The sequence below is a fragment of the Melanaphis sacchari genome, unplaced genomic scaffold (genome assembly GCF_002803265.2).
Source record: "Melanaphis sacchari strain LSU unplaced genomic scaffold, SCAv2.0 Contig63_pilon_pilon, whole genome shotgun sequence".
NCBI classification, from domain to species: Eukaryota; Metazoa; Arthropoda; class Insecta; order Hemiptera; family Aphididae; genus Melanaphis; species Melanaphis sacchari.
In genome coordinates, this window is record NW_020271454.1 from 109,453 (window position 1) to 131,111 (window position 21,659).

General features: G+C 27.5%; 2 protein-coding genes across 2 annotated transcripts; one reads left to right on the forward strand and one right to left on the reverse strand.

The window, feature by feature from the left end:
- Positions 1-865: 865 nt before the first annotated feature.
- LOC112600326 (neprilysin-2-like) lies at positions 866-7,652 on the forward strand. The gene is made up of 10 exons (XM_025347525.1): positions 866-977; positions 2,120-2,245; positions 2,409-2,654; positions 2,767-2,978; positions 4,143-4,516; positions 5,129-5,431; positions 5,521-5,617; positions 5,766-5,934; positions 6,643-6,893; positions 7,311-7,652. The coding sequence occupies exons 1-10, from the start codon at positions 908-910 to the stop codon at positions 7,650-7,652; spliced, it is 2,190 nt and encodes a 729-aa protein (XP_025203310.1). The 5' UTR covers positions 866-907.
- Positions 7,653-10,530: 2,878 nt separating this feature from the next.
- LOC112600324 (phosphorylated CTD-interacting factor 1) lies at positions 10,531-21,192 on the reverse strand. Its single transcript, XM_025347523.1, has 13 exons — positions 20,994-21,192; positions 20,208-20,317; positions 19,148-19,350; positions 18,930-19,082; positions 18,737-18,867; positions 13,881-14,035; positions 13,574-13,805; positions 12,399-12,519; positions 12,198-12,339; positions 11,815-11,990; positions 11,476-11,735; positions 10,968-11,231; positions 10,531-10,892 (listed from the first exon to the last, which is right to left on the reverse strand). Exons 2-13 carry the CDS (start codon positions 20,242-20,244, stop codon positions 10,685-10,687), a joined length of 2,082 nt encoding a protein of 693 aa, XP_025203308.1. The 5' UTR covers positions 20,245-20,317; positions 20,994-21,192; the 3' UTR covers positions 10,531-10,684.
- Positions 21,193-21,659: the final 467 nt, after the last annotated feature.

A 21,659-nucleotide genomic window follows, 5' to 3' on the forward strand; every position in this document is an offset into this window, starting at 1 on the left:
TACGAAATTAGATATTTCAATGAAGAATAACGATTTTAGTTATTTTGCCGTTACTCAAAAATATTATTCTTAAGAGCTTGACAATTTTTCGTATACTATTATATTCTTTATATACATATAATTACATTTTCAACAAAAATTAATTCAACTTACCATATTATTATAACAAATAGTGAAATTAATTATTTTATCGGTAGTTTATTTTACTCATGGTCAATGTTGAGTTGAACTTTTTCAGCGTTAAGTACAAAGATTATTTTGACGCCCCTCATGTGCCCTTCTAATTTTGGCGCTCTGCGCTGTCGCATGCCCTATTCGCGGCAAATTAACTTAATCGTATATATTGAACTCAAACAGGCTGGTTCCGAATAAATATATTTTTTATATATTTTTAGTTAATATTTTATATAAAGTCATATTTCATATGAAAATTATCTTTAACACGTGTAAGAAATCACAACGTTGGAAATCAACAATTATTAATGTTTTATCATAATACGGGTGTATAATATACATATATTAATATGCTTTGTTGGTCGTCTCAATGTTTTTATATTTTTTATGTCTAAACTTTTGTTGTATTCAATTAGTATTTTAGAAGTATAGAATATTATATTATTATGTTAATAGTATAGGAATATTTTGTTATCAATACTTGATAATAATGTGAGAACTTGCATAAGCATGATAAATAATTATTAATTGCTCGTCGTTTTATCCGCTGACTTATGACTTGCAAGAGTATACACGCCTTACGCCTAGTCGTACATTTTACACAAATAAATACGAAATTTTTTATACTTTATTACTAAAGAATATTAATTAGTTTTTGTTCCGTTTTAGGAAACCGATATGGTGAAAGAGGAAAACGAACTTGAAACGGAATCTAACCACCATCGTCAACGGAATGCTATTGGTGTCCTTGCTCCTGGCCCTAGCTCTGTTCACGTTGTACTTCAACCACAGATGTAATACAGGTAACACAAAAAAATGTTTAACGTTTAATTAATTAAACCTTGCAAATGTTGCGATGACACAACAAGTGTTTAAAATAAACCTACTCGAATTTTTAAGCACACACGAATTGCAGCCCATTGTTTAAAGTAGAATCTTCTGAAACATTTTTCAATATTTAAAAAAAATTAATAATAGATATAAAATGTATAAACGATGCAATTGATTTTACGTTTCTTTTAAATTTATACAACGACTGTCGACTAATTTTATACCTATATTAATTAGAACTTATAAATTAATGATAAAGTTCACATAGTTAGTTTTTATCAAATAAATATAAATATTATTCTTCTTAATAATTTTTTTAACTTGTCAAGATAAAAACTCTATAAATTTCAAACTTATAAACATAATGAGTATTTATTTAATCTGTAGTTCTAAAATGTTTCCCCATTTAGAATCACGATTATGGCTCTCTTGCTCTGCCCTGAATATGGCCCTAGTTATAGTTATTACTTATTTAGCTGTTTCGTAATTTTGTGATACAAACATATTGACAAATTTTAATACGAAGTAATAATATACAAGAAAATAAAAATTTAAAAAATCACCTACATTTAAGCAACGATAGACAACCGGAAGAGTTATATGAAAACGATTGTCATAAAATTTATAATTTTTGATTTCCAGGGTGAATATAATATTATAATTTACCTCATTTTCAAAGCGATTATAAATCACATACTTATATAATAAATAATGATATATTTTGTTGAGTAGGTTTATCCGTGAAATCTCAAGATATTTTCTTGTTTGTTTTTGTGAAGTGCGCGTGCGTTTTATCATAGGTAGTTGTACAGTTATTTTTTTACATGTGTAATCACTTCATAATTTTTTTTTTTTTTCTAATAAATCATCTGATGCTGCAATTTAATTATTATTTTGTAATATTATATAAATATAATCAGTTCATGAATGATTTACAACGTTAAATCAACTATCTAGTTACTCCAGTTTAATTATACTATTTACATCACGTATTCATTGTTTATTGTATAATGATCAATATCGTATTACATAAAAACTAGCTATTAGATATGGGATATGATAATTAAACTTGATTAAACAATTTTAAATTTTAATCAATCCTGTATATCTACAGAGAGCCTCCCATCGTTATCAGTTAAAAACAATGGTTTTATTAGCAAATTTCGAAGTAGACGGCTATTCCAGAATAAAAAATTCGCAGAAAATGTATTTTGTTTATCTTCTGGATGTGTGAAAGCTGGTAAGCATAATTTATTTGATAGGTAAACGACTCGATTAAATACCGATTTACAATAAATTTAATAAAATGTTATTTTATTTTATTTAAATAAATATATAATTTTCTGTGTATGGTTTATATGAAAATATGAATTGTACGGTACTAAAACTGTTTCACATTACAGCGGCTTCCGTAATCAATAATATGGATATATCAGTAGATCCTTGTGATGATTTCTACCAGTTCGCATGTGGTAATTTTATAAAATACACTATTATTGATGACGACAAACCGTCACAGACAACATTTAGCATTGCTGGTGATACACTGTTGAACAAACTGCGTATAATCATCACCGAACCCATTCAGCCGGATGAACAGAGACCTATCAAAATGGCGAAATTATTGTTTAAATCGTGCATGGACAAAGGTATAATGATCGAAGATTTATATTAGTTCATATTATACAGTCGTTTAAGTCATTTAACAAGTATCAATATAAATATATTGTTATATAATAATCATGGACTTTATGTTAACAGATAAAATCGAAAAGGATGGTTTGGGACCTATGAAGAAAATGTTGAAAAGCCTCGGTGGATGGCCGGTGTTGGAAGCCGAAAAATGGAACGATACGGAGTTCACGTGGAAGAACAGCGTTTACAAGATTAAACTGGTGGGCTACAGCGTTGATTACTTTATCCGATTTTCCATCAGTACAGATCTAAAAAATTCCACGCTAAGAGCAATTGAAGTGAGCTAATCTACATAATTAAATAATACTACTCAACATACGAAAAAAATAATATTTTTATTATTATTATGACAGATTAACTGGTAAAAGGTCAAAGAGACTAAGCAATATTTGAGGGTTAAGTTATATGGCATATACTACAAAATAATTGATACCTAGTTAAAGAATTTGATAACACAAGCGTTGTAGTACTCTTACGATCTTTTAGTAATTAGATAGGTACCTACTTATTTTCATTTTTAGTTTTCGGTATAAGTGACATTTGTTTAAAAAAATCTTGTAAAAGTAGAAATGAAGCCCTGTTTTTTAACGATTTATGATATTAATAAAATTCTATTTGCCAAACGACAAACAGAAACTTATTCGTCATCACATTTATAAAATTGATATGAAATACAGTTATTACAAACAAAATATATCAAATTTAATTTTTTTTTTTTATTATTATCTTTCTAATTTATTTATTTATAGTGACTAAACAATTTTACAGGGAAATAAAAACAATAAACATATTATATTACATTATACATTACCTAATCATTAGTGATGTAGTTTTGTACTTGAATTTATTTTACCTACATATTTCACATAGACTATATAACTTAATTAGACAATTCAACTATAGTAAATTAGCTATTATAAAAAATTAAAATATTGAGGCTATCCATATTTTGTGAGCTCAAAATGATAATTCAAATCTATAAATTTTTTGATTTAACTTATACTGTATAGTACCTAATATATTTATAAAATATAATATCATAATATCAATTAGACAAATCATAATCATGTAATGACATATTATAGAAATAAAATATATCAGTTAATACTTAATATTTATTCAAAATAAAAATATTATAACTAATATCTAAATTAGAGTAGGTACTAGGTACACACACACACAAGCGTTCTTTATCGTAAATAATAAAAAAAAATTAGACCTAAACGCCAAAAAATGGAAAGTTTTAATTTAATTCATTATGATAGAAAATTAATGTAACATTTCAATATGACCAGTATCGCCAAAGTTATGAAAATACTATTATTAAAATGTTTTACTTTGATGAAAAGTAGAACTTTCGCTTAACCTCTTTTGCTCTTTACCAGTCGAATTGTATAATGATATATCTGATGAATATAATTTGTGTTGGACCGACATTTCAGCTGGATCAAGCGTCCTTAGGGGTTATGGGCACCGACGAAAAAGTCGTGGATGGGTACTTCAGGTACATGGTGGACGTCGCAGTGCTGTTCGGCGCTGACCGGCGACGTGCCATCAAGGAGTTAAAAGAGTCGTTGAACTTCGAGATAAAATTGGCGAAGATATCACTACCAGCAGAAGAACGCCGGGATGCCACCAAACTGTACAACCCGATGAAAATCGCCGATCTACAAGAAAAGTTCCCGAGCATACCGTGGAAAGAGTACTTGAACCAACTGTTAAACCCGTTAGCTGTACGGCACGATGACATTATAATTGTAAACTCGCCGAAATACTTGTCGGACCTCGAAGTTCTACTCTGCAATACGCCCAAAAGGTAAATATACTGTTAGTACAAATAATTTTTATGGCTTTAGGTCGTTTACTCTTATTTTATACTGTTTTTATTATTGAACAGTGTAGTATTAAGTCATTAGGAAAACTTAATATGATCTTCAAATTTTTAGTGTAAAAACACTCGAATAAAAGTGATAACTGATAATTTGTTATATTAAATACATTGGTTTAAGAGGAAAGACACAATTACTTTAAGTGGTTAATTAACTTTTTGGTTAAAACAATAAATGTACCTGTTTTAAAAGTAACAACGGTTCATAATAAATAAATTTAAAAAAAAATAAAAACAAAAATCAATATTTTTATTAATAAAATTGTAAAATAAATACTTACCTATTAAATATTATTATAGTCAAAAACAAATGCGTAGTTTTTTCAGAATATTATCCTCGTTCAATTTTTATATTAACATCAGTAGGTACCTATAATAGTTGATGATCTATGTCAGTATATTTTTTAAACAATTATTTATGTATAATTTTTGTAATTGCGTATCAAATAATATGTTAATTTTTTTTCTAAATGTTATTAAAACTGTCTGCATAAATTTGAAAAAATTTTCTTAAAAGGTACGATTTTATTTTTTTGTCAGGATACAAGCGAATTATGTGATTTGGAGATTTATTTCGGAGTCTATAAATTATCTGACTGAAGAATTGAGAAAAAGACAGTTGGAGTTCATCACTGAACTAACCGGTAGGACTGAAAGAGAACCCAGATGGAAGGAATGCGTTGGTATTAGTTCTGAAAGATTTTCATTGGCCATTGGGTCGTTGTACATCAGACGATTTTTCGATAAAAACGCTAAAAAGAACGCTTTAGAAATGGTGAACGGTATTAGAGAGGAAATGTACAAAATATTATCAACAAATGATTGGATGGATGATGAAACAAGGTAAAATAGACGTTCGGTTTTTATACTCAACGCTTTTGACGGTAAAAATAATTATTAAAATTTTATTATTTTTGTTTTATTTATTACAGGAAAAACGCAATAGACAAAGTAAACTCGATGACCAGTCATATTGCATACCCAGATGAATTATTGGACAACTGCAAGTTGAATGCATTTTATGAAAATGTAATTAATTATATAAAACTTAACTAGAGCGAATAAGAGATATTATTATACGATACCTATATCTATGATTAAAACCTTTAAAAAAATTGTTTTTGTTATGAATTATGAGTATTTTAATAATAATTATTTATTGTGATTTTTTTCTTAGCTGGAAATCAATGAAAAAGACTTTTATACGTCAATATTAAATTTGACTAAATTTTTCACTGACTACAGCTTTTCGAATTTAAGACAACCTGTTAATAAATCGGATTGGATTACTCACAGTAAAACAGCGATTATAAATGCATTTTATAGTTATGATGAAAACAGTATCCGTAAGTAATATTGCTACTAGGTATACATATAGTTAATATTATTCAGTGTTGTTTTTTAATTAGTGAAAAATAATAGATATTCAACTTTTAATAAAAATCAGGCATACTAAAATATTAAAATGTTTTAAATAATATAAAAATATTTTTCAGTCATTAAACAGTTATTTTTTCAGCCTATCCACAATATTTTGAGTAACTTATCAGCAACAGATATAGATTAAATAAAACAGTTTTTTTTTTTAATTATATAAGAAACACTAAGGAGTGTATTCAATTTTCTCTCACTAAACACAATACTTGACGTACCTAAAATAAAAAATTCATTGTTTATAATATTAAATATGAAAATTTTTTAAAAACACGAAAAGTTGTAGATAAACTACTTGCTATGTTCTACAGTGAAAATCATAAAATCTCCTAGACATAATAACAGATAATCAATTAAAATTTTGTCAAGATAATAGATAAAAAAATAATTAAATTTATTTACATAAAAAACAAATAATATAGAACGATAAATATTTCTATTTAAATAATGTATTACACCGCCCACTTGAATAATTTTAAAAAGAGTTTTTCGCCAAGTTATAATACATACATTTAAATTACCATAATTTTATACAACATAAGTATCTACATAAAAATATAGTAATTATTACGATCGTAACAATATTATACAATAATATAAACGATTTTAATTGTTTTCAGAGTTACCCGCTGGTATTTTACAAGGCGCATTCTTCTCCGCCGATCGTCCCCGGTACATGAATTACGGTGCTATTGGGTTTGTGATTGGTCACGAAATCACCCATGGTTTTGATGACCAAGGCAGAAAGTACGACAAACAGGGCAACTTACTAGACTGGTGGGCGGAGAAGACGAAAAAACGCTTCTTGGAGAAGGTGATGTGCATCATCAGACAGTATGGAAATTACACGTCTCACGAAGTTGGTCTCAAGGTGTGTGTGTGTGTGTGTGTGTGTGTGTATTAAAATACAACGTTTTTACGCGGACAAATTTCGAGGCTGAATTTTTCATTGTTTGAAATTTAATATTTTTCATCGAATTTCGAATAGGTACGATTTGTTAGATTTTCAAAATTCTATAATCACTATTCACGTAGAAAACACTATGGTGTTCCATACGCGATCTGTAGACATTTTTTCAATTTGGATTCGAACACTTTTTTTCAGAACACAAGCTAACTTTAATTTCGTCAAAATTTTATAGGCTTCGGGGTCTCTTGAACTATAAAATCGACGATAATAGCGCCTGCAGGCCGCTTAAACCGTCCCGTTCGTGGACCGACTGCTTTTGCCTATACCTTATATGTACCTATATAAACGACCTAACCTAATGCGATTCGTCTATCACAGTTGAATGGCATAAGCACGCAGGGCGAGAACATCGCGGACAACGGAGGCTTGAAGCAGGCGTACAACGCGTACAAAACGTGGAGCAAACGACACGGCGCCGAACCACGACTGCCCGGGCTCCAGGACTATACGCCGCAGCAGATGTTCTGGGTAAGTGCCGCCAATGTGTGGTGCTCCAAATATCGGCCGGAAGCGCTCAAAAACGACATTACCACTAACTCGCACTCGCCCGACCGTTTCCGGGTCATTGGACCGTTCTCCAACCTAGTAGACTTCAGTAACGACTTCCGGTGCCCACTGGGCTCCAACATGAACCCGGTCAACAAGTGTCAGGTGTGGTGAAACTACCACCCACCGACCGTGATATTTTATCATTATTATTAGTACTAATATTATTATTATTATTATTATAAGTGGCACTTGTGCGAAATTACAATAGTACTAATTTTAATATATTGTGTGTGTGTGTGCATTAACAAAGTTAGTTACGCGTGTGCCTTATACATTATCATTATAGATAATCATTAATTGAGTAGGTTATACTACCTAGGTAATATTACCGATAATTATTAATCATTAGATTTTAATGAAATCATTGATGTTAGTAATAGGTAAGTAATTGTTTATATTATAGGATATAGGTTATTCATAATGAGTTATTAGGTTTTTAAAGTTTAGATTAAACGAATACCGTAATTACGAAAACTGATACTACTACAACTGACGGAGATTATAATGGAAAACACTTAGGTTAGATTATACTTAAAGATATCACGTAAGTACCTGTGTATTTTAGAAAGCTCTTAAGACAGTATTTCACTAATCCAGTAAAATAATATATTTCGTGCTCCACAGTATATCCTCGAGATAATTAAAAAAGATCTTTTAAAAAGGTTCCATAATAAAATATCGCGTACCTAAATAAAATACCAAAGTATAAATAAAAATATGCAATTTAATTGATAGATAAATTGATAGAAAAAGATAAATATTTTTAACAAAACAATTAAAAAATTAAACGATTACCTAATATTTGTGTAGTGAGTCATTGAAAGCGGGAGAGCTTTGGCGTTTATTTTATACCATTTCACAGACATATTTAATCCTCTCAGGCTTCAAATGACAGGAATACTTTTAGATTGGGAAACTGATATATTTGATCATATCTATGTAATAAGATTATTTTTGTGGCAAGTGCCATTTAGCAATAAAATTAATGAAATAAAAATTAAGTATAAAATTAGCCACATAAAGTTGATTTGTAGCTAATGCTAATAAATTGTACAATATTATACAAATTATAAATATTTATAAGTTATAATAATTGCAACTTTTTTATATAATTAAAAATACATTTTTAAGTGAATATGCGTATATATTTAAATAATTTTATTTTAGGGGAGAGGAAATATTAGATTTATATAATTCAATAAATTATAAAAATAAAATCATAATAAACATAATGTATACTGATGTGAAAACAAGTGAGTAGTATTCATATTTCCAATATAATAACTTAAAAATAATAGTTTTATATAATATATATATACATATATATTAAATGTAATATTTATGTAAAAATTACAAAATCAAAATAATGTAAGGCGCGCTCAAATCATTGCATGCTTAAATTCGATATCAATAAATCAAATAAAAAAATCACTCTACAAAGAAATTATAGCTTGTCATACAATAATGAAAAAAATAAAATAAAATAAATACATAATAAAATTACTCAATCCAAATTGACAATAATATTGAATCACAATATAACCATCGCAATGAATATACTATATTTACTATATTCAATATTTTTTAATAATTTCTTTTTTTTACAATTCATTAAAACATTGAAAACCATTTGGATAATAAAATAAGTACAACATAAAATAAAATATACATGAGAATTCAACTAGTTTACAACGATCAAATTTTAGATTGATAATTTGAAACAACAGAAAATATTTTCGATTAATAATACTACACAAAATGTTTGAATTGCGAAAAAAGGAAATTAAAAAAAAGGTTGAATTATCTAACAAATAGCTTAAAGATATAACAAAGTACAATAATTTTACAGTATTCAAAATAAACTAAATGTATCTTACTCACTATTTTTTTTTCTAACAATATCATACAATTAATATCATTATGCATATAATATATATTCACATCTATTGTGACTACCCACAAAGACAAAACACAACCAATACGAAACAGTAGTATAAGAATTAAGAGACAATCAAAACTTTAGTAAGTGCTTAAAGCTATTGATTATTTATGGATACATAAAACTAGTAAAATAGGTATAATTTAAAGAAAAATAATAATTATAATATGTTTGACAATAATAAGCACTTATTGCATGTAGGGTACAAATAAAAAAAATTCAAAAATAGAGAACTATGATGTTTGTGCTTGATAATAAGGATAAAACAAAAAATAGAAGAAGCTTTAATGCAATAATGATACAAGAATTGCGTTACATTGAAATTAATAATAAAACACTTAAGTACTGATATAAGTCCGCTAATGACGATCAATAAATAGAATATCATTAAAGTACATTTGTGCGCAACTAGGTGGTTACATAGAGAAAAAAAATTAGTTTAATACTTATTTAGTTAACTATAAATTTTCAAACAACAATGAATTGTTGTCTAATTAATTGGTTAGATTAACAAGTGACAACATCTTAGTAAAGGTATTATCAAATTATAATAATATTATACTTATATAATAGTTATTTAAGTGGAATTACATATAGACAATATTAGATTTCTATTTTCACTTAATACTTAAGTACTAAGCCCTTACATTTCTAAATTACATTAATTCGATATTCTTTAATGTGCTTTAGGAAAATGTTGTTTTCATAAAAATATTAAAAACAGCAAATAATCCATTGCAATCATTATGAATATTTGGACGAAATTCTGATACATTTTATTTCAAATTTATACTCTGACGATTTTAACGACAGAATAATAAATTATCTTATACTAATAAATAGATAAATCAACAAAACGATAACTAAAAAAAATCTACCAATACGCAAATATTTTTAAAACTAAAAATGTTTTCACTTACTATTTAGGTAAAGGAAATTCAAACAGCAATTATGGCTCAAAGTTTACATTAAATAAAATTCAATAATTATATCATAACCATATACATTATATGAATGTATAAAAAAAACTATAATTTAATGAGAGTACATTATACACTAGTATATAATGAACATAAAAATATAAATTTAAATATAACTAGACACCATAATTGCCTATTATGTATGTGTGCGTATAAACACATACACATACATAAACAAAAATATATATATATATAGTTACAACTAATGTATACAATATTTAACTCTAAACAGGAAGTGGTGGTGGGCCTAACAGAGGGTTTGGTGTTGGTGAAAGCAGTTCCTGGCGGTCACGATCACGTTCACGGCCTGGGCGGAATGCTTCCAACAAAGCTTCGACTCTGTCTTCGCTAGGGCTCCATCGCTGACACCCAGCATTATTTTGAAGCCATACCACTAATGTGCTTGTGGGAGAACGAATGTTTACATCTGTCCTAAAAAATCAACAAAAGTTATGAAATAAATAATATTTTAAAGATCTCGTGTAATGCATAATATTGAATATATACTTTGGTACACTGTACTGGAAACCATGTCTATAATAATGTTCATATGCTGGTATAACCACTTGACGTCTTTTGAACTGACTAGAGTCTAATTTTTGGACGAATGTTGTTTCACCATCAGCCAAAAATATGATGAAAGATAGAGGTTCGCTTGATTCAGATAACAATCGATCAATATGATTTAAAGCAGCTTCGATTAGATCATCACAGTGTATAGGAGGATTTACCACAAATGACCCACTTACTGCGTTTAAATCCAAAATAGATCTGAATATTAAAAAAAAGTAAATAATTAATAATTATTTATTTTTTTATCACCCACTAGAATAAAACATTTTTTGGCTAAATATCTTCAAATCATAAAAAAATAATAATTTGTAAAGGTTAAAAATTAAAAAAAATATTAAGTAAATATAATGTAGAATCATAATAATATACTTCTACAATGACTATAAATATCAGATTTATTTATTTTCAAAAAAATAACTACTACTAAAAGAAGCAAACTAACCCTCGGGATCCAAAATAGGCGTCGGTGTCTGGAAACGCTGAGCAATACTGACGGAAATAGCAATTCAGAGGTGATGCAAAACACTCAAATGTTACACCAAAATTTCTGTGCAGAGATTCTAAGATAGGCACTGGCACTGAAACTTGTGTATCAGGACTGTTAGAGCAGAAGACATTGTACCTTTTCAACAAACACCAAACTCTGGCCATGAAATTTTCCATTTTTTTGTCTTCATAGCAGCTGTAGCGATACAATTGTTCCTGTAAGTTATTTAACATATTTTAATTTTATATTATTATAGAAGTTTTATTGTGGATAATCAGTCACAAAATTACTAACCAACTTTTGGAGATACACAGTATTGATAAGTAATCTTTCTCCATTGAACCGAACATAAGTCTGTTCTTTGTCAGCCATATATTCAACAGGAGGAAGACGCGGAGAAGGTGTGACAAACTGTACAGGATAACACCACACCTTATGAAGTGTTAATACTGCAGGAGCTGGCACTATTTCTAAACACACATTATAATAAAAATAATATGATTAAAAATATTGTGATTTCCTGCCAATAAATTTTAAATTAAATAAATAATGAACTTAATTAACTACTTTATGTGTAGTTAAATTATACATAATGTGGAAACAAAAAAAAAAAGCGAATATTATACATAATGTTCACTGATTAATTTTTAACATAAAAAAAAAAGGGATTAACTAACCTGTAATTCCTTGAGCAATCAAAAGCTCACTATTTTTTTCTTTGACTTTACGAGCATATTCAACAGATAAATGATATACCTTCGAGCAAATGCCTTCCACAGAATCTTTGACAGTTTGGGCTATATGTGGTTGACATTGCATCTGTAAAATAAATTAAACATCATAATTTCTTTTTTAAGCATTTTTTGTGTGATTATTACCTTAAGATGGTTTAATCGTTCTTGAAAATCAACATATGTAGCACCCACTGTTTTTCTTAACCACTGCAATGTATCTTCAGTGTTCCATTTTACAACTTTTCTACTCTCTTGTAGTGTGTTTCTGTACAACCCACAAATGAATGAATTTATAACAATTAAATAATAGACAACTTTAAGCATTAAATTTATTTTAGTTTAAATAAACACATTACTTGCTTTATAATTATTATTGATTAAAATTAAACATATTAAAAAAAGTAAAAGAGTATTTTAAAAATATGTTTTTATGATAAAAATCAGTGAGAAAATAACCCCTCAATTATACCCGATTTCTAATGCTATTAAATTTGTCGAGAGCATTATAAATAATAATTGATGTAACAAACTTACCTTAAGAAAATCTTAGTTTAGCTACTAGCTACTCTATTTTTATGAAAAATTATTAATATTTAAAAAATAAAGAATGTGGTTACAAAAATAATTTTCTTTTTTTAATAACCTAATTATTATTCTGCTAGCTAGACTGGACACTTGAGAATTTCAAACTATGAAATTTTATCATAATTTTCAGACATTTAACAAAGTAATTAATAAATATTCCTAATTTATTTAGAATTTTTATTCGGGTGGTCGAATCTAAAAGTTTGGGAACTGATGGTTATTTGAATAAGAAAAATATATTAAAATTCATTAAAAATTTGTATAATATATCAAGGTAAATTTTTTAAATACAACTTATTACTAATATTATATTTCAGTGCTATAATTGTAGCACGAGCTAAATGAAAATATAGATAGTGGCAGAGATGTTAGAGAAAACATTTTTAACTGAGTGGAAGAGTTTCAGTGGTTATTCATGAAAAAGCGACTAAAAATGATAGAATTTAATTGATTATGTCTGAATTGAATTTTTTATTGTTGCACATAATAACTATATTATACATGGATACAAGACAAATGTTAAGTTAATAAAAAAAATTAACTTTATTTCTATATTTTAAAAAAAATATTCTTCCTAAGTGAATAGTTGAATAATTATTTAAGTATTCAGTATCAATATTTCCGGTTTACTTAAATCAATTACCATTTTAAAGCGTTAAACATTTTTTCTTCTTTTTTTTTAATACAGAATAACATGGAAATTATTTTAGTGACTATTAAATTAAATAATATACCTAGACTCAATGAGATTTTTTGCTGCTTCAGCATATATGGACAGTTGTTTCCGAGCATCTGCAGTATACTTAGGTTTTGCCAATCTCAATGGTATATCATTCATTATTTCGTTATACATTCTTAAAGACACTTCTGGATAACATTGTGAAGGTAATAACGGATCAGTACCAGTATCAACTACTTTTCTCTCAATAAGCCAACGGTTGAAAGATTCTTTTGGTGCATTGATATCTAGTTAAGAAAAAAATAAAAATATTTATGAACAGAACGTTATTTTAATTCACAAAATTAAATTGCAGTACTTACTTTCTCGGGACTGACACAATTCCTGATAACACTGTCTTAATTTTGCTACCAAATGTCCACGATAAAACTCAATATCTGGATGTGGCTGAGACATCATAGATGGTGATCGCTCAAATATAACAACATTTGTAGGTATTTCAAGTTCCCAAGGACCACTATAATAATAAATTAATTTAACTGGTAGGTAATTTATTAAATTTAAAAAATAAAATTTTGATTTACTATTTATATGTTGCGATGAATATAATTATTTGTATAAAAAAATATATTTATTATTTAAGTATATAGGAATATAATGTTATTATCAGTTTTTTACTTACAGATATGAGAATTATGATGAATGTTTAGTAAATAAAATGAAGAACAGTATAAAATGGGAAATTTTCAGATATATGTTGATAAATTATAATTAAATGAATGTTACTGAATGAGTCTAGGCTCTACTATTAGGTGTTTGAACATATTTGTTCAAAATTACCATAGTTGTGTCAAATAATTTATGAACATACATTTTAATATGAATAAGAAATCATGAAGTATATGTTGAGTGAACAATAAAAATTATTTTCATAATTAATGAACTTAAGATTTTAAAATAATGTTGAAAGACAAGGTTTAACGGAGGACTTAATGTAAATACTCACATAATTATTTATTTTTTTTTTTTTTATTATCTATTAATGTATTTTTTATAACATTTTAATGAACATAATCATAAAAAGTGTAACTTAAAATAAGTCAGGTTCAGGTAAACCACTAATTAAGATAGTTATTCAACAAATAATTGTAAGTTGATGATTAAATTACATTTTTAATTTTCTAAGTTAAATCCCAAATTTTATAATTGTTTATCTGAATTGAGTCCCAACTTTAATAATAATGTATATTAATTGAGTCCCATAAACTTTTATAGCTATACATGTTACTGGAAAAGATTATTATTTAGCAATTTTTTTCATCATTCCCTAGTGCCTAGTCATTATTGAATATTTCATGATTGTATCTATATTATTGTATTATTTAAGGCAATGTTGTATACTGATATGGCTGATCAAACATACTATGGATAATCTCAACTTGGTTTTATGTTATCGACTTCTTGAAATTTATTTTTATTGCTCATAATAATTGATTATTGTATATTAAACTCTGTGTATCGTATCATAACAGTCTATGAAAACAATGATAAAGATAGTGGTGTTTATGCAATATTAAGAAATGTTTATTTAAAATTTTCAAAAACAAATTTAAATAAAATGCAACTAAGATTTGACAATACAATTTTATTATTAATTGAAAAATGACGTAATGACAATAACTTTTTTTTTTCATAACGAATATTGTTAATGAATTGAAGAAATAAAGCAGTCTAAAATAACGATATCCACAGCAAGAAAAAAGAAGTGTACAAAAGATTATAGGAATACAAGTATGACATTATTTTTATCAATCAGCTGACTTTAACAGCATTTCTGGATCATAAGATTTTACGAGATGCAACTGTAAAACTAATAGATGTGCATAACGTGCCTCTAAAAAATTATGTAACTCCAAGTGCCATAATAGTTTACCTTGCTGTATTAAATATTAATATTATTTCAATATTTAGCACCATTGCCTTCTTTTTTTAGAAACTAATGTTAATTACTAGTCATTGTCGACATTAACTGATAATCAACTTTTCTGGGAACATATTATATACGATTAACCAAGTTCTGACATTTATAATGGTATATACTAGTTGAGTCCTGCTAACTCTCATAACAAAATATGTTAGTTGAGTGCCACTAAATTTTATAATTTAACAGTGTGATTACGATCTAAGGTACCACTAAATATCTTAGGTGAATAACCTTGTATTAAAGTGAAGATTTTAGAGGGCCTAGTGAGTTTTTTAATGCACATTTATTTATGATTTTCAAATTTTTTACATTATTGGTGTGCATATGCCCAATATAACTTACATTTTTTTAAACAAAACACTATTTTTTTGTATATTCAGATAAATTATTTTTTTTAAATGTTGTTTGTATCAAAAGTTTTTTTCTATTTACAAAACTGACCAAGTTAGAGAAGTCAAGTTTACACATAATTCGTACTTAACTCTTTCACTTAAAACTACTGGAAATAATAAAATAAATGCTAAATAAATGTTTAATTTACTTTATTTATTGACAAATAATAATTTAATATTGTACGTTGTCCAGATGAATATCTCGAGTATGTGATAATTTTTATTTAGTTGACTGCTATAATATAATTACGATTTTTATAGTGAAATTTTAATTTATTTTTCAATAGTTTTAATAACGATAAAATAATCAGATAATGTAATTTATTTATTATTAAGAAATAATGAAATAAATTTGAAGCAATTAAACATTATTTTTCGTTTACAATATTGTTATTTTTTTATATCGTTAACTGTAATAATTAAATTTACTTATAAAAAATATAGTTATAACCTACTAATAATAGTAATATTAATATTATAATACAAAATAAAATGTATTAAATAAATTTATCTTATAAATTGTTCAAAATTTTCACCATAATGTTCTAAACATGATTCAAGTAGCCTCAAAAATTTAGTAGTGTTGCTGCCTTGATCAACATAGTCCACTAAATAAAAATTATCACATATATGAGATATTCATCCAGATAATGTATAACATTATTAAATCATTACTTTTAAACAGATAAGGTAAATTGAACATTTATTTTATTATTTCCAGTGGTTTTAAGTGAAAATTTTGCTAAACACAAATTATGCATAAACTCAAATGTTAACTTCTCTAACTTGGTAAGTTTTGTAAATAGAAAAAACTTTTTACACAATAAACAAAAAAAAAAAAAAATTAGAAAATTTGAATATCATAAATAAATATTCATTAAAGTACCCCATAGGCCCTCTAAAATATTCACTTCAATACAAGGGAATCCAGCTGAGATATTTAGTGTACCTTAAATTGTGATTACACTGTATAATGTATATATTAATCAAGTCCTGACTTTTATAATTATGTATAACTAATTGAGTCTTGATATTTATTATGGTATATTATACTAGTTAAGTCCCATCAAATTTTCTAATGATATATATTAATTGTATACCGATTTTTATGACAAAATATGCTAGTTGATTCCCACCAATTTTTATGATATATACTAATTGAGTCCTGAAATTTATAATGATATAATATACTAGTCGAGTCCTATGGATATTCATGACAAAATATACAAGTTGAGTCTCACCAAATTTTATAATAATATAAACTATTTGAGTTCTGGCTTATCAGACAATAAGTATCACATAATTGCATAAAATTAATAGGGGTATATATTTTTTTAACATTAATTTTATGTAATTGTCAAGGCCATTTGTAATATTAAATTTTAATAAAAAAAAACAAAAAAAACAATATATTAATTTCTATTGTTTGTAATAAAACACTAGAATTACAATATGATAATGTAGTGTGATGTACACAAGTATATAGAGATTGATTCTACAAATTTAATGTGTTAAGCAAATTATAAAACGTTAATATTAAAAAATATGTTATGAGTTTTTTTCATCAAGTTACTTAAAAACAAAATTGAGATAAAAGATGAGGTGTATGAAAAACAGTTGTTAAGGTATCTTTAAAATGGATAAGATTTTTTGATACTAAATATATTAAATAATAAATTAAATACTAACTAGATTTCGTATCACTCGTGGTAAAAAAATTAATGTTATTATTGAAAATTTAATTTCATCATATTTTGTAAGGCTGTAGTTATATAATAGTAAATGTCTCAACATTACTACTTGTAAAAAAAGTTGATGATATTATTAATAAAGTTTTAGATTTAAAAAATATTAACATTATGACTCATATATTTGGTCAATAAAATTAATAAACGATAAATAATATTCTGTTTTATTTATCATAACATATACGGAGTGTTCAATTTAAGTTAACAGGAAATATTTCTAACACATGATCTTGAGTTTGATTTGGCCATTTTTTTTTTACTGCATACAGGACATATACATACATTTGGTTTTGATAAATTTTAATTTTTTACTATTATGATTGATTCATGTGCAATAAAATAAACATTTCTTAAATAGGAACCACTATTTTTAAGACTGGATGTGGATTTGTTTATTTTTACTGAGCAAACTTGATCTTTACAAATTTTTGATACCTTCAAAATTTACATTTTTTGGACAGTCAAAAGTTTTAAATTAGGTAATTCGTAATTATGCATTTTTTAATGCTTTATCTTGATCAGACATTTATATATATATAATTTATTTTTATTAAAACTAAAATAGTATTTATTATTACATAAAAATTATAAAAAAAAAATCAATAAAATTTATTTATTATTTAACGAAATGTTCAAAGTTATTGTCATTATTTTCAAAGCATGCTTCCATTTGTTTTAGTAGTTCTTTTTGTGTAGCTGTTATTATTAACTACTATTTTTGGACGTCCTGATAAAAAATAGTCTAACAGTGTTATGTGAGGTGATCTAGGGAGCTATTGTACTTAATCATATGTCCTCATCCATTTATGGTTAAAAGTTTGGTTAAGGTATTATCAAACAACTATTGCATTATAGGTGAGAGCCTCATACTATTGGAAAAATAAACTTATGTAGGTATCTAAGTTGAATTCATCCAAAAATTTAAATAGTGTTTGACAAAAGTCTTGGTACCTCCTATTAGTCAAAGTACACATAGTATAGAAATATATACATGTGGAAAATATAAGCATGGTACTAAATTTATTAATATATATTTATGATACTCATGAAAGACTGGTATACGATTCTACTAATTTTTAAAACCAAAAACTTACGTTAGTATCATTTTTTTTGTTGCAGGGCCTAAGACTATTTCTTCTGCAGGTCTTTTTTTCAATAACATTGGATTTGCTCCATTATGTTGACCATCACTGGTTATCCCCAGAGGATCTGATGTAACGTCAAACTAAAATTTTTGGTTATATATTATAACACAATGCTAAGACTAATGATTGAATTCATACACACCTGTCTCAAAGGTGGAAACTCCCAAAGAGATTCACCAGTCAACTTATTCCAAAAATAAGGTCGATTTTCACGTTTACTCCAAAATTTTTTCCATCCTTGTTGTAACAGCTCTAGTGGTAATTCAGGTTCAATATATGTATTTATTGGCAAGCCCTAAAAAATTGTTATGTTATATTTAAATATATAAAACTTGTTAGTACGTTAAATAAGTTACTGACATGTGGTGTCTGTGGGCTTGTGTGTATGACGCTTGGATGTGGACTAGAATTATTTATTTGGATGTTATTTTGGTCCAAAATACCAAGTGAAGGTTGAATTTTTATTGGAACTGGTATCATAATATCATGTGACGGTATTGAGTTCCATCCTTGTACATTGTTTAGGATTTCTTGTTGGTCATTCATTTCATTTATTTTGTAATCTATAATACACAATATAACACAATATATTAGGTAGTTAAAATTATTTGTCCTCAAATATATTATTTATAAATAATTAAATGATTCATTTTAATTTTGGACAAAATTAAATTTCTAAGATTATAATAATAATAATAATAGCTTTAAGAATTTTGATGTTAAATTAAAAATGTAAATTTACAACAAAATGAAACATAAAATTTCAAAATTGAATTTGTTTTTAAAAATTAGAAAAAATTACTAGATTACATTGATCTGAATCATTTATTAAACTAAAAACATTTCTTTAGATTAGGCTAAGTTGTAAAAAAAATTATCAGATTTCTTATAATTTAAAAAGATATCAGTAGCCAGATCAGTGCCCATATGAGTATAAGTTTTACAATGTCGTTTGTTCACATTAGCTGTAATGCTAAATATTGGTAAATTTAAAAAGAAAACTATTGTGTTGAAACATTGTATCATACAAAATTAAAAAAAAAAACCTTTGACTATACAATTTTAAAAATGTTTATGTTTTAGGTAGATAACATTACATTTACAATCTAATAACTTAAATACTTAAGTCTCGACTTAAGTTTTAAAATTAAATATTTTTAATAAATATGTCAACTATATCTGTCTAATTATAATAACTATAATATTTATAATAAAACATTTCTAGTTTCATATTGTACTGATATAATACTGTCAATCTAGTGGTAACTATCATACTGTTAAAAACATTTAACAAACAAAAATACACATTTAATATTAATAGAATTATATTATATTTTGATTTCATAATATCATAATATAGGTATCTAAGATACCTAAATTTGACAATACTTAATATAGAATATAAAACCTATTGACATACCATTTTTCATAGAAGGTAAACAGTTTTGGAGCTCCATGATTTGTTTAGTTATTTCATAGGTTCATATAAAACATTATTAAGGTGTTCAATGTTATTTTGGCACAAATAATCTGAAAAACATATGTATAAGTAGTTGAAAAAATTTAACCAACCTACCTAATTAGGTTTTACTTAAGGATAATATCTAAGATTAAGATTTATAACTATATAATTTAAAATAAATTGAAAAGAGCTTAGGTAAAGTAATATATTCTTTTCAAAGTATATTTATATAGTATTATTAAAATATAATTACCGTAAAATTTAACTATTAAGAAAAACTAGATTAACGCTGTCAAGCTATTGACTAACTCGTTACCATTGGAAATACTTTAGAGCACAAACTTCAGGGTAAAAAACCAATAGACCGGTAACAAAGTGAACGCTGTAGAGTAGCTCGAGTCCAGGGGCAAACGATAATGTGAAGAGGAGCCGAGATCGAATGAGAAAACGACACAAGGGATGACGGTGCAAGAATGTTTAGCGTTCCGAAGTCAAGGGCCAAGGTTTAAAGAGACAAAGAACGGAAAAAAAAATAAAGGACAGTACGTCTCGCAATAATGGATAGCATACGACGGCTGTAGTGCTCGTGCATCCAAACACTAAGGATGGTTGAAAGGAACAAAGATGATTGCCAACGCGCTCAAAACGACGGTCAGACCGAAACGCATGAGCGATGCGTACGCGCTGCGGCAGCGAACGGGACGCGCGCGGCGGCGGATTTTTGTTGACTATGTCTACACTTACCTTTGGTTGAGATCCATGGGAAAGAGCCTCACAACGTCAGAGTCGTGGTCCCGCCATAACTGATCTGACAACGACGACGTAAATAAAATAACGCACGGGACGTTCACAGAGACGACCAGCCGAACGACAACGAAAAGTAAACTAAATTTGATAATGATAAAAAGTCCTTTCCATTGCGTTGCGTCGTCACCACCAGCCCGCCGCCACCGTCGCCGCGACCACCACCACGGTCACCCCGCACCACTTCACCGCCACACCACCCACAGGTAGTGCGAGTGCGCGCCACCGAGACAATAGCGGTCTATGGTTGTAGTTGTAACAGCCGCCGCCTCCGTTCCCGCAGCGCGGACACGGCCTCCATGCGCGCGCGCTCTCTGGTGATTGGTGCGACCCGCTGGACCGTTTGGTGGATATGGCGGTGGTGATGGAGGTAGCGGCGGCGGCGGCGGCGGCGGCGATGAGCGTTCTTTCGAAACTGCGCAATTAAATTTTAAAAACCGATTATTCCGGAAAATGCGTTTTCGAAAATTATTATTGTTAAATACGCACGAAAGATGAGCGCAGTTTAAGAAGAAGGGCTAAGAGGTGACTCGGATGTCGACGAAAGACAGAACACTAGCAGACAGAGGTGACAATGATAATCGCGCAGCAATTAATGGAATTCCC

Bases quoted from the DNA above. Each gene is read 5' to 3' on its own strand.
- LOC112600326 (XM_025347525.1), top strand. From the start codon at position 908: ATGCTATTGGTGTCCTTGCTCCTGGCCCTAGCTCTGTTCACGTTGTAC. The intron at 2,979-4,142 runs GTGAGCTAATCT...CCGACATTTCAG, and splicing joins CCACGCTAAGAGCAATTGAA to CTGGATCAAGCGTCCTTAGG. The intron at 5,432-5,520 runs GTAAAATAGACG...TATTTATTACAG, and splicing joins TGGATGGATGATGAAACAAG to GAAAAACGCAATAGACAAAG.
- LOC112600324 (XM_025347523.1), bottom strand. From the start codon at position 20,244: ATGGAGCTCCAAAACTGTTTACCTTCTATGAAAAATG. The intron at 13,806-13,880 runs GTAAGTACTGCA...TTTCTTAACTAG, and splicing joins ATTGTGTCAGTCCCGAGAAA to ATATCAATGCACCAAAAGAA. The intron at 10,893-10,967 runs GTATATATTCAA...TTGATTTTTTAG, and splicing joins TTCCAGTACAGTGTACCAAA to GACAGATGTAAACATTCGTT.